The sequence below is a fragment of the Lynx canadensis genome, chromosome F1 (genome assembly GCF_007474595.2).
Source record: "Lynx canadensis isolate LIC74 chromosome F1, mLynCan4.pri.v2, whole genome shotgun sequence".
NCBI lineage: Eukaryota > Metazoa > Chordata > Mammalia > Carnivora > Felidae > Lynx > Lynx canadensis.
The window spans coordinates 8,043,903-8,057,989 of NC_044319.2; the positions used below are offsets into that span (position 1 = coordinate 8,043,903).

The 14,087-nt window shown below is 39.1% G+C and overlaps 1 protein-coding gene across 1 annotated transcript in view; it reads right to left on the minus strand.

Moving 5' to 3' along the window:
* The window catches only part of KMO (kynurenine 3-monooxygenase), a 56,130-nt gene extending 44,982 nt beyond the window's left edge, over nt 1-11,148 (minus strand). The window contains 1 exon segment of the mRNA XM_030302144.1: nt 11,038-11,148. Coding sequence (XP_030158004.1) covers nt 11,038-11,091 — 54 coding nt within the window. The 5' untranslated portion in view covers nt 11,092-11,148.
* Nucleotides 11,149-14,087: the final 2,939 nt, after the last annotated feature.

The following is a 14,087-nucleotide window of genomic DNA, read 5'->3' on the forward strand; positions in this document are numbered from 1 at the left end:
ATTATAATTAATAAACAAGAAGAAAAGTAAATAAAAGTCTTCTGCAAGACCACAGTGCGTTCATATATATGTAGATGTTATACAAGCTCAGCTAGAAGGATTAGTAACATAGCTAATAAAGTGCTTTTTTCATTCTACCTTTATTTCCCCTTCTCACCTTCTGTAAAGTGTGCTTAATTGGAACTGTCAGCACCTTCTTTAGTTGTTACACTGGCAAAAAAGCTAATAAGGCATAAAGATATAAATGGAAGGGAAAATGTGTGTAAATCACTGTGAGCCCACCACAGACTCCCAGTTAAGGCTCAGCTGGTTTCTCAGCATAACTAGAGATGAGAGAGGTGTAAGGAGAGAAGAAATGGGGCAGGGTAGGATACCTACGAGCAGTACAGGCTTTCCATGATGTGCATTCTTGGAGGTCAGCCTTGACAGAGAAAGGGTGGTTCTATTAAGTTTGCAGACAATTATGAAATGTCTCTATATTTATTTTGAATCACCAAAAGTCCACAAGAGTAAACTGTTTGATCGTAGAATAATTTGCAAGTTAAAAGCTTTAATAACAACTAGTCAAGCCTGTTCGTACATAAACAGAGCTCTGAGGTGATTCCTTGGTTACATAATTATGGATTGACCCCGTTGTTCTTCTGTTTCTCTGCCTTCTTTTCCTGTCTCTTCTGACTTCCTTTTTTGCAAGTCATATGTTTGACCCCACCTTGGCCCATAATATTGATGCCTAACTTACTAATTAAAAACATCGTTTGAGGGGCGCCTGGGTGGCTCACTTGGTTGTCTCTGACTTCAGCTCAGGTCATGATCTCATGGCTCAGCTCATGAGTTCAAGCCCCAAGTCAGGCTCTGTGCTGATGGCTCAGAGCCTGGAGCCTGCTTCAAATTCTGTGTTTCCTTCTCTCTCTGCCCCTCCCCTGCTCATGCTCTGTCTCTGTCTCTCTCTCAAAAATAAACATTAAAAAAAATTGAAAATTTCTTTTATGTAAATACTGAAGTATGCATCTTGGTGTTTAGCTGTCTCTTTATGCAAGAGGATTCGCCAAGTTTCTGCGGGTTCTCATGTGACCTCTCTGGCAATGATTGTTCAGGAAAACTGTACCTTTTAATTTATAAATCCTGACGCTAGTAGGAAGGAGCATCATAATTATAAAAATTTCATGCATTTTATGCCTCTTTATTATGTTTGAAATTAATCTGATAATGTAATATTAAGTGGTGTTGACTACTTTTGACTTAATGAAACATAAAACTCTCCCTAAGAATCATAGGCCTTCCTAAGTTTGTCCAAACAGAAAAGCCTGTTTATATCTCCCACTCATTGAACGATACTTTGATTTCTCAAGAATTTGATCTTTGAACATATCAGTGTAATGAAAAGAACCAGATTGTTAACTGCACTTACTGTGAAATTAGCACATAAAAATGTCTTCATACTTGAGTAGTAATGATTACATCTGCTAGAATTGAGTGCTATTGCATATATGTTTTAATATTTAAGCCTTAGCCTGAACTCTCCAGCCTGTATCATCTGGACTTGTTCTTTGAAGCCAAGAAATAGTCTTGATTGTCCTCCTCGGATGATGAAAAAGTGAATGTCACACACACTTACTGTGAGTGTTCTTAGGACTTTTTCTCTAGCCTTGATCCCTCTCCTGAACTTGTGTCTGTTTAGTGAACCTCTTTCTACCTGGGGGTCTTACAGGCATCTCCACCTCAACATGCCTCAAATACAACTTATTCCCCTCCCACAGCCTTCAAACCTCCACCTTCTGCATTCCATGTTAGAGAATGGCAACTCTGCCCACTAGTTCAACCAACCAGGATACTTCGGAGAGTGTTTAACACCCCTTTTACTTGCCAATATACATTTAATCAGGCAACAAGGCCTATTGATCCTCTTGAACCTTTCTCAAAATAGACCTCCTACTCATAGTCTCCATTCTCTTTCTAGGGTCCTCATGATCTTTCTTTCTTTCTTTCTTTCTTTAATATGAAATTTATTGTCAAATTGGTTTCCATACAACACTCAGTGTTCATCCCAACAGGTGCCCTCCTCAATGCCCATCACCCACTTACCCCCCCCCCCCCCCCCCGTCAACCGTCAGTTTATTCTCAGTTTTTAAGAGTCTCTTATGGTTTGCCTCCTTCCCTCTCTGTAACTTGTTTTTCCCTTCCCCTCCCCCATGGACTTCTGTTAAGTTTCTCAGGATCCACATAAGAGTGAAAACATATGGTATCTGTCTTTCTCTGTATGACTTATTTCACTTAGCATAACACTTTCCACTTCCATCCACGTTGCTACAAAAGGCCACATTTCATTCTTTCTCATTGCCAAGTAGTATTCCATTGTATATATAAACCACAACTTCTTTATCCATTCATCAGTTGATGGACATTTAGGCACTTTCCATAATTTGGCTATTGTTGAGAGTGCTGCCATAAACATTGGGGTACAGGTGCTCTTATGCATCAGCACTCCTGTGTCCCTTGGGTAAATTCCTAGCAGTGCTATTGCTGGGTCATAGGGTAGATCTATTTTTAATTTTTTGAGGAAACTCCACACTGTTTTCCAGAGTGGCTGCACCAGTTTGCATTCCCACCAACAGTGCAGGAGGGTTCCCATTTCTCCACATCCTCGCCAGCATCTATAGTCTCCTGATTTGTTCATTTTAGCCACTCTGACTGGCATGAGATGATATCTCAGTGTGGTTTTGATTTGTATTTCCCTGATGAGGAGTGATATTGAGCATCTCTTCATGTGCCTGTTGGCCATTTGGATGTCTCCTTTAGAGAAGTGTCTATTCATGTGTTCTGCCCATTTGTTCACTGGATTATTTAGATAAAAAGCTTCTGCAGTGCAAAGGAAACAATCAACAAAACTAGAAGGCAACTGACAGAATGGGAAAAGATATTTGCAAATAACATACTGGACAAAGAGCTAGTATCCAAAATCTATAAAGAACTCACCAAACTCCACACCTGAAAAACAAATAATCCTGTGAAGAAATGGGCAGAAGACATGAATAGACACTTCTCTAAAGAAGTCGTGACCTTTCATCTGGACTACTGTGATGGTTTTCCAAGAATCTTCCCAGTCTCTACCTATTCAAGCCATACTCCACACTGGCCGGGGTGTCTCTTAGGAGACAAAAATTAGAGGATGAATTTTTTTTTGTCTTAAAATCCTTTATTATCTCCTCATAAGTCTGCAGAAAAAAGTCCCAAATTTTTAACATGAACTAAAAGATTCTTACATGTGACCTCAACCTCTCTTTTCAATTCATTTTTTTGCCATTCCCTATCTTAGGCATACCAAAGTTACTGCACATTTCTTGAATATGCCATGCGTTTTTATACTCCATGCCTTTGAATATAATGTTCTCTTTACTTGAACTATCCGTTCCTGCTTTCTGTATCTGTAAAATGCTTAGCCTCTTTCAAGACTCATGTTCTCAGTGCCATTTTTCTTGATGCCTCTCCTCCTCCAAAAGAGGAGAATCTATAATTCTGCAGATATCTGTATGATATATGTGTCTTAATATCTATCACAATGAACTGAATTAATTATTTACATTCCTGTCTGACTTTCCCACAGGCTGTAAGTTCCCAGAGAGTAATGATATTGGGAAGACTCATATTTTATCACTCTTTCTATTTCTAGTCCAAGCCACAATACCTGATACTTAGTAAGAACTCAACATTTTTAAATTAAAAAGTTAAAAAACACAGATAAATATGAAGGAAAAAACTAATCTTCCACAATCTTACCATCAGGAAGAACCAGTGTTAAAATTTTCTATGTATATAAAACATAATATTTCTCTTAAAAATGGTAGCATATTGTAGATTTTATTTTATTATTTTGTTTAAAAAAATAGTATATTGTGAATATATTCCATGTCATAAATACTTTATTTATTTTATTTATTTATGAAGTTTATTTATTTATCTTGAGAGAGAGAAAGCATAGGCAGGGGAGGGACAGAGAGAGAGAGGGAGAGAGGGAGAAGTCCAAAGAGGCTCTGCACCATCAGCACAGAGACTGATGCAAGGCTTGAACTCATGAACGGTGAGATCATGACCTGAGCTGAAACCAAGACCCTGATGCTTAACCAACTAAGCCACCCAGGAAATCCCAGAAAATATTTTAAATCAAAATATTAAAATAATTGCTTTACATTACCTTGTATGCAATGCCCTTATATTTGGACATTAAAGTATTTTAATTTTTTGGATTATAAACAATCATAATGCACCCATTTATTTCTTTTGATAAAATTGCAATAATGAAATAGTGCCCCATTGGTTCCTGGGTCTTAGCACCAGGGAGGAATAAAGATAATAGCGGAATGAAAGCAGATAGAGTGGAGAGAAAGAAGGGGGTCTGAAATAAGTTGGGGAGAGGATGCTGACAGCCTAGACTGTTGTAGGAGTTTGCCTGATCTTCTCTGGTTTTGTTTTTGGAGTAGCTACAAAGCAGGTGAAAGAAACTGAGAGTGTGTGGGACAAGATTATTTTTAAGGTTTTGTTGCAGGTTTTGAATTTCCCCAGACTTGGTGTTTTTGAGAGACCACGTTAAAGATTCTTAATTGCTTTTCATCTCTCTTAGGTTGAAGGATAATTGTTCCTCTGAAGGCCATACCTCTCTGAGGCCAGCTTCGAGAACGAAATAGCTGGTGCAGCTTTCTGAAATCCCCCCCCACACACACACACACACATTTTTAAGACTATTGATAGATACAGAGTTTTTCAAACTGTCTTCCAGAAAAGAAGTACCAAGTTAGGTCACCACCAACAGTGAGTGATCCCTATATACGAGGGGACAACAATCACTCATATGTGAGGCCTTTTCTCTTTGAGTGGACAGATGTATGTGTGGATCATGGACAAACTGTCCAAAAGTATTTGGGGACAAATGATAAGGAAAGCAAAATAGACAGTTAAGCTTCGAGGCAGTTAAGCTTTGAGCTCCCTAAAGATGTTGGTTCCATTGCAGGTACTGCTCACACAGCAGTAAATGAGCAAACTCTGAGGGGTGAATGATCAAACTCTGTGTTACATAGGTAACAGTGTAGTTCATGAGGCACCTTAAGAGTCTGTCTGGGGAGGCGCGTGGGTGGCTTGGTCGGTTAAGCGTCCGACTTCAGCTCAGGTCATGATCTCACGGTCCGTGAGTTCGAGCCCCGCGTCGGGCTCTGTGCTGACAGCTCAGAGCCTGGAGCCTGTTTCAGATTCTGTGTCTCCCTCTCTCTCTGACCCTCCCCCATTCGTGCTCTGTCTCTCTCTGTCTCAAAAATAAATAAATGTTAAAAAAAATTAAAAAAAAAGAGTCTGTCTGGGTAGCAAAAAAAAAAAAAAAAATCTCAAAGCGTTAGTCAAACCTCCTGGAGAATTAGAGATACAGCTAAATACTAATCATAAACCTGTTTGATGAGAGGGATCAAAGCACAAGGAGAACTAGAAAAGAGGCTGAGGAAAGCTACAGAGTGAGATCAAAACTTGTCCCTAGCCATAGAGCAAATTCAGGATGACTTCTACAGCCACAGAGAAATCCACTCCACTCCTGTTTGTAGAAGGTGCTAGATATTAGTGTGGGGGCACCTGGATGGCTCAGTCGGTTAAGCGCCCAATTCCAGTTCAGGTCATGATCTCCCGGTTCATGGGATCAAGCCTGGCATTGGACTCTGTGCTGACAGCTCAGACCCTGGAGCCTGCTTCGGATTCTATGTCCCTCTCTCCCTGCCCCTCCCCTGCTCATGTGCACGCATGCTCTCTCTTAAAAATGAATAAACATTTTTTAAAAATTTTAAGAAGGGATAGATATTAGTGCAGAAATGAGCGTTTCTCATATATAAGGTTCGGTGACTAGGGAGTAGAAATCAAGAGTAGAGTGAATAGAGTTTTATTTACTTTCATATTAATAAAATAAGAATAAGAATAAAGGCTCATAGTAATTATGTTCTTTACATGGTTTGTCTTGTTAACATTTGCAGAAAATAAAAAGTGTGCACTTGAACCAGGCTATCTACAGGCCTTGACCTAAGATTATAGATAATCGACGGTTTATACGTATCTAGGATATTTGGCAAAAGTAAAAATTCTAGGTGACATTTGATTTCTACTTTTGTAAAGACCAGATTGGGAACAAAGCTAGAGGTGTGTGGGTAAGAAAGTGTGAAAAGGAAGCAGTCAAATTTTAGAGTTAAAAGAGGTAGCGATCTAGTGTTCTGTGGTATTTCCTGTCCTCCCAACTGATTATAGTCCCCTCATTACCAAATGCTCCTTCTGTTGCAATCAGCTGATCGAAGAGTGCCTGGTGAGGTCAAAAGATCCCAAGAATACAGGACAGAAACACATTCTTGTGCCAATATAGCCTCAAGACCACTTTAAGCCTATAAATCCATGAGGGAACCTGACATCTATAGACATGACACGCACCCTCTCCTAGAGTCAAGGATCAGTTGTTTCTAAGGCAAGTTCATCAACAGAGGCCACTAACCTGATTTGAATACCAGCGGACAGGTCATGATTATGGACAACAAGTCATAAAATTTGCTATTCTCCTCAATCGACTATTTTGAAAGACTTTAACCTCTAAATACCTTTTCAAGGAGAATTTTGCTAGCACAATCATAGGGAGAATGAATCACAAAACAATGTGTAGTGGGGTTGCTTATCAGCAGAGGAGACAGAAGAAATCCTTCAATGACACCCTGCAATACATCTTTGGAATGTGTGCTACAACAGTGGGCACATTCAACAGCGGTGACAGCTGAGCCTGGAATCCTCAGTAGTTCTTTCAGCTAATGCTCCTGGCTTCACACAGAAAATGAGGGCTCAAGGAGCTGTAGCTGTCACCCAAAGAGTGCCATTCGGCTCGGCCATTTCTATCATATTGCTAAACACTGATAATAGTCATCAGAAGCAGCATTTCTGAATACCAAGGACCTGAGGATGAACATAGCTTGAGGACACTGGACAGGTTAGATAGACTTTCTTTTGACTTCACTGGCTTGTCACTTTGCAAAAAGAGAAAACATAGGGGCACCTGGGAGGCTCAGTTGGTTGAGCGGCTAACTCTTGGTTTCGGCCCAGGTCATGATCTCTCGGTTTATGAGTTTGAGCCCTGCATCCTCCTCCGCGCTGAAAGTGTGGAGCCTGCTCTGGATTTTCTCTCTGCCCTTCTCTCGCTTGTGCTCTCTCTCTCTCTCAAAATAACTTAAAAAAAAAAAAAACATCCGAAAACATAAAACCAGAATAAAGAAGTATTCTATGGGCTTTTCCCCCTGAGGCTAACTCGTTAGAATGGAAAGCTACACCTGTAGCCTGAAACATAGAGGTTATTTTTCCAAATCGTTTTTCAAGGATGACATCCTTATGACACCATTTCTGATGGAAAACATTGTCTTTCTTTTGATTGCCCACAGTTGTAAATGCATGATTCCTTACTTTCTTCTGAAAGCAAACTCAACACACAAACCATGTTAGTGTGTTTGACAGTATAAGGCATTGGGATAATCTTTATAAAAGGGAAGGGAGCAGGACCCAAAGATAAGACAAAATCAAGAATTAGAAGGTTAAATGTCTTCCATGGGGAAATAACCCATGCATATCAATAACTTGTATAGAATGCAGCATATGATAAAAGCAAACAAAACCCTGTGGGCATTCCAGGAGACAGGAGGACTTATTGGGTTGATCCCTCAGCTGCCAGGAGGTAATCCCATCTGCAGAGAGAAGGGTTTAGGAAGCAGTGTGTCACAGAAAGAGGAAAAATGTCTAAATCGTACAGTGATTTTTCTAAATACTCAGATTAAGGTTTGTGTAAAATTTTTCAGGGTTAGTTTCTTTCATCTTTAGTTTCTCAATGAGAGGTTCCTTCATTATCTGTGGATTCCTTCTGACCTCTTTGATTTGGCTTGTCTTCAAAGAAAAGAAATTAATTGGTCTATCACAGGATCAGATGGCCACTTACAGCAAGGCAAGGGCAATTCTTAGAGGGTGACTTTTCACTAGGTACGGCCACCACTGGACCAAAAAAAAAAAAGAAAAAAGAAAAAAAGTCGAATTCACTGTTTTCTTTGGACTTCTAAGTGAAAGCTCTTAACTATGTTGCAATTTTTCCCCTAGGGGCTAGGGAGAGCCTTCAATGTGGTAGACAGTAGAAAGTACTAGGATATGGCCCATGGGGAAGAAGAGAATGGGAAAGTGAACAAAAAGACACAAGAAATATGGGCAAGACAAATTAATTTGTCCTCTATGGATATAATTTAACCTTCTTGAACTGCTTTATTTAATACCTTTTTTCATAATATACTCAATATTCAAGCTTTCGTCCATTGTCACATGTCCTTCATGCTCATATCCTTAAGAGAATTTTCATCCCTCTATTTTATTCATCTATCAAATACTAAACTAAATAATAACATTCAGTAGTGAGGGCATGGTTCCAGCCACTGGAATACATTGGTAAATATGAGCTTATATTCTAGTTGGAGTTGACATTTAATAAATAGGTTAAAACCCAAAACAAATAAAGTGTGTATTTTGGGTTGCTGATAGATAATATTTAAAAACATAAAACAGGGAAAGGGTGAGCCAGGCAGGTAGACAGCTCAGTTCAACTAGGACCTTTGGTAAAGAGTTGGATTTTATTTTATTGCAAGGGGATACCATTGGAAGGTATTAGCGAGAGTGATAATTACCAGACTTATGTTTTAAAAGGATCATTGTGGGGGGAGCCTGGGTGCCTCAGCTGATTAAGGATCTGACTCTTAATTTTGGCTCAGGTCATGATCTCACGGTTCGTGAGCTCGAACCTCGCATCAGGCTTCATGCTCACAGTGCAGAGTCTGCTTGGGATTCTTTCTGTCTTCCTCTCTGCCCTTCCCTGCTCATGCTCTCTCTCTCTCAAGAATAAAAAAATAAATTAAATAAAAGCAGACCGTTGTGGCTGCTATGTGGAGAATGAACTGTCTGTGGATAAGAGGAGAAGCTGGGGGCTCACACAGGAGGTGGATGAGGGATGATGATGGCCTGGACTGAGATGGTAGCAATGGCCGAGATGAAATTGATTTTGAGTAGAAAATCACTAAGGCTTACTAGGGGGTACAAGAGAGAAAAGGCGTTTGCATAAAATGAAAAAAAAAAGGAATCAAACATGATTCCGTGGGTATGAGCCTGCATAATAAGGTAGATAGAATTCCTTTGCAGAGGAATTTTAGTTGCTTCTAATACATGTCTTCCATGTGCTAGCACATGTTTGTTGCCCAGATAGTGAAGTGGCTGCATGATGAAGACTTTAAATGTTATTCAGTGAGAAATGCACAGATGACGTCACACTTTTATGCCTTCCAAAATCATATATGCAACCACATAGTTATCTCCCTCCCCTTTGAGTAAGCGACATTTTAAGAGGTGTCACGGCTGCTACCCTCGCCAAGTCTTGGACAAACACAACAGCCTCTTAATGGTCTATCTTGTCTTAAAATTTTCCAGGCCTTCTCCCTCACACTAGCTCAAGGAATCTTTCAGGAGGATCTCTGGAGGATCCCTCCTTCCTGCAGAACTACTCTTCTCCAGCCTTGTTCTTTCTGCCTTTCTGTCTGCTCCTTGAACACCTCAGCATTTCCCTTCAGGCTCTTCCCTCTGCCTGGAATGCTTTCTGTAGCCCCTCACATACTGCTTCCTTCTATTATTCAGGCCCCTCCGCAAGGCCACCCTTGACCACACTCTAAATGGACACTCGTGAGGACTTTCTACAGCTTTGCCCTATTTGCATTTCTTTACAGGGTCTATCTCTCACTGAAATGATGTATTTGTTTTCTCCTCCACTCTCCTTCACCTCCATGGAATGCTCACCACTGTCTTCCTAGTAACTAAAACAATGTTGGCAAATAGTGTGCACTCAATCCCATTGCACTGAATACATGAATTCTCACTTATGCAACATTTTGATAGGAAAGAATTAGACTGAAGCCCAGTATAAAGAAATGGCAACATATGTCACGTGTATTTACCAACATGGCATGTGACAACATTCCTTAGCATTTTGAAATTTAGAACCAGAAATGTTCTGTCACAGTACTTTGAGGAAAGATCATAGCGAAGGCAGAACAAAAAACAAAATTGTCATATACTATGTAAATATATGTGTGGTATAAACTATACTAATCTGTATGCAGCCGTGAATGGTGTCTGGTGTATATTAGGCCCTTAAGAAATTTTTGTTGAGTAAATGAATGAACGAATTCTTATGAGCTAAAAGCCTGCAAATGATTACAGCAAAGGTGAAAACAAAATGATTAAGCTTTTACTAGTAGTGATATTTTTATTCCAAAATAGGAGTTCTGTTGAGAGAGGAAAACAATATAGTTTACTTCAGGCAGCCCCACAGTAAACAGAAGAAGCTTTGTTAAGATAACAATGGCTGCAGAGGAGAACCTCCCCCCCCCATTTTTTAGGTGTGGGGCAAGACTTTGCAGGTTAATCTCATTTGCTCAGTGACATGGGAGCCCCTCACTCTATCACTTTACGTGCTCCATTGGACAAGCCAAATAAGTCAGGCGACCAAATAGGTGCTACTCCCAATTACTCAAATAACTTGCAAACATCCAACATAATGATTTTGCATTAGCTTTTATTCTTATTATTAGACAATATAAACTGAGTTATTCACAGATGAGGCAAATATTTTGATTAAAATGACTATTTACCCTAATATCTGTTTTATAAACATAGTCAACTTGGGGATAAATCAAATTCAATTTGCTCTATTTTCTGTTTTTAGGAAATGCTAATCTGAAATGATAAGGGAAAACAGACACTTTTGTACCTCATGGAAATAAAATTCCTTTCCTAAGAAACAGCACATGAAAACTGATACCACATTTAAAGTAGGTGTCTTTAAATATCAGAAAGGTCCCACAAGAAGATGAACAATCTGTACAAGTGATTTATAATAATTATTAAGAATAATGACAACTAATACAATATCACTAACAGGAATAATATATCCAAATAGATTCTTACCAAGCCACCACCAATGACAGCTATTTTTTTCCTTTGAATATCAGATAATTCCATGACTGCCCAAGTGTTTTTATAATTGTTGTAGCTCCTGTCACAAAGTAAGCTGTGTCTCCCGGCCCGCTGGTTTCCCCGCCTTTATATTGCCCAGAGCCCTGCCTGTGTTAACCAGCAGCGATTTGAGCAGGGCTAATTCCCCTTGAACTTAGAGTATAGCATTTAACCCCTTAGTAGCCTAAAGCACAAACTGTTCAGCTTTAAGAAAAAAGAGAATTCATTGCAATAACCAAATTTTGAAAAATCCAGCCAAGTGAAGACACCCACTCTCTACCTTACGTGTAAGACAGGGGACTTTTTTTAAAGTACAGTGTTGAGGCTTTCCCTCTTTTTCTAAAGCATGCATTCTTACTTTCATTTTCATTCATGACTAACCATGAATGAAACTGCCCTCATCTGAAGTCCCAAAGCATCTTACGCTTCTCTAGGAGAGACAGGTGGCTTCGTGTCACAACTGTGACACAGTCATAATCCAACTGTGCATGGATTATTGCCATTAAGACCAGTCAGGACAAGCACATGGAGGGTCCTCTCAGACTGTCTTAGACCTCCAGGGAAATTTTTTTCCTAGTATTAATATTCTCCCGGACAAGATTGTGAATTTGTCACTGGCCATACTTCCCTCCCCAGCTTTTTTTTTTTTTTTTTTTTTTTTTTTTTTTTGCATCATAGGCAAGAAACCTTAGAATCTAACTTGTGCATTAACTCCAGGAGAGGTAGTGAATGCTGTGCTTCTTATAAACTCAACCCTGGCTTATTTTCTCTCTCCATTTTTTCTTTTTTTCATCCCATGTTACATGTGTATTATTTATTTTTGGTGCATAGTTTTGAATTGAATTGAGGGTTTTTTTTCTCCCTGGAACATGATGTGTAGAATAAAGTAAGAAATGATGACCCTTCTTCACTTCCTGGAGAGAGGCAGGGGCATTCAGGTTTCTCCCTGGTGAGGGAATAGTTAATCATCATCGAATAGCGGCCCCTTGTGGGTAAGTAGTGTCAGAGTTGCTAGAAAACTTTTTTGTTCTTAGGTAATTTTATTTATTTTGAATAGGCAATACATTCAGATGGTGTGAAATTCAAAAGACACAACAAAGGGTCTTACAGTGAATACTCACTCTTCTGACCCTGTCCCTTGGCCATCTATTTCTCCTGCCCAGAGACAACACCTGTTTGGTGTTTGCGTTACCCTGCTCTTCTAAAGCCAATCTCTCTCTCTCTCTCTCTCTCTCTCTCTCTCTCTTCTCCTCCTCTCCCTCTCTCCCCCTTCCTTTCCATAAATAGTAACAAATTTGAAAATTATATACACTTTTACTTTCCCACACCTTTTTTTTTACAACATATAACTCAAGAATTTTTCCATATCAGTATATAGAGAACTTTCTCATTCTTCTTTGTTTAAATCATGGGCTGTAACACAAACAGTAAAGCACACACACACCAAAATACAGTAGTGCAATTTTACTTATTGTAGAGCAAAATTTTATTATAAAGTAACTACCATTTAGGCCAAGAAAAAGAACATTGCTAGAAGCCCAGAAATCTACACGTGTCCCTTGCCTACCAGCCATCCTTCATAGAGGCAATTGCCATCCCGACTTTATCACTTTCTTGCTTTTATTTATAATATTACTGACATATATGCATCCTTAAGATAGCTTAGTTTTACCTCTTTTCGAACTTCAATATATTTTTTCTACTTATTTATTTATTTTATTTTTTTACTTATTTATTTTAATTGATTTACTTTTCTTATTTTTTACTTATTTTATTTTACTTATTTTTTTACTTGTTTATTTTAATTGATTTATTTTTTACTTATTTTTATTTTATTTTTTTACTTATTTATTTTTTACTTATTTATTTTAATTGATTTATTTAGACAGAGAGAGAGTGAATGAATGAGTGAGGCAGAGGGAGAGGGAGAGGGAGAGGGAGAGGGAGAGGGAGAGAGAGAGAGAGAGAGAGAGAGAGACCTAAGCAGGCTTCATACTCAGCGCAGTACCCAATGCAAGGCTTGATCCCATAACCCTGGGATCATGACCTGAGCCTGAATCAAGTCAGACCTTAACCAACTGAGCCACTCAGGTGCCCCACTTGTAGTCATTTTAATTTATACTCTTTGTTAATGAAGTTACCACTGTTTCACCTGTTATTCACAATTTGCTTTTCTTTTTTTGCATAGTGCTTTTTTGTTGAGTAGTCTTTTTTTTTAAGTGGACATTGGATTTGAGTTTTATTCTTTATATATGTTGCAAATAACATCTTTCATTCTTACACTCTTATATGTTTACTTTTTTTTTTTTTTTTTTTAATTTTTTTTTTCAACATTTATTTATTTTTGGGACAGAGAGAGACAGAGCATGAACGGGGGAGGGGCAGAGAGAGAGGGAGACACAGAATCGGAAACAGGCTCCAGGCTCTGAGCCATCAGCCCAGAGCCCGACGCGGGGCTCGAACTCCCGGACCGCGAGATCGTGACCTGGCTGAAGTCGGACGCTTAACCGACTGCGCCACCCAGGTGCCCCTATGTTTACTTTTTTAATTTTATTTTTTATTTTTAAAAATTCACACCCAAATTAGTTAGCATATAGTGAAACAATGATTTCAGGAGTAAATTCCTTAATGCCCCTTACCCATTCAGCCCATCCCCCCTCCCACAACGCCTCCAGCAACCCTCAGTTTGTTCTCCATATTTATGAGTCTCTTCTGTTTTCTCTCCCCTCCCTGTTTTTATATTTTGTTTCCCCTCCTTTATGTTCATCTGTTTTGTCTCTTAAAGTCCTCATAGGAGTGAAGTCATATAATTTTTGTCTTTCTCTGACTAATTTCACTTAGCATAATACCCTCCAGTTCCAGTTCCATCCACATAGTTGCAAATGGCAAGATTTCATTCTTTTTGATTGCCGAGTAATACTCCATTGTGTGTGTGTGTGTGTGTGTGTGTGTGTGTGTGAGTGAATATAGCATCTTCTTTATCCATTCATCCATCGATGGAC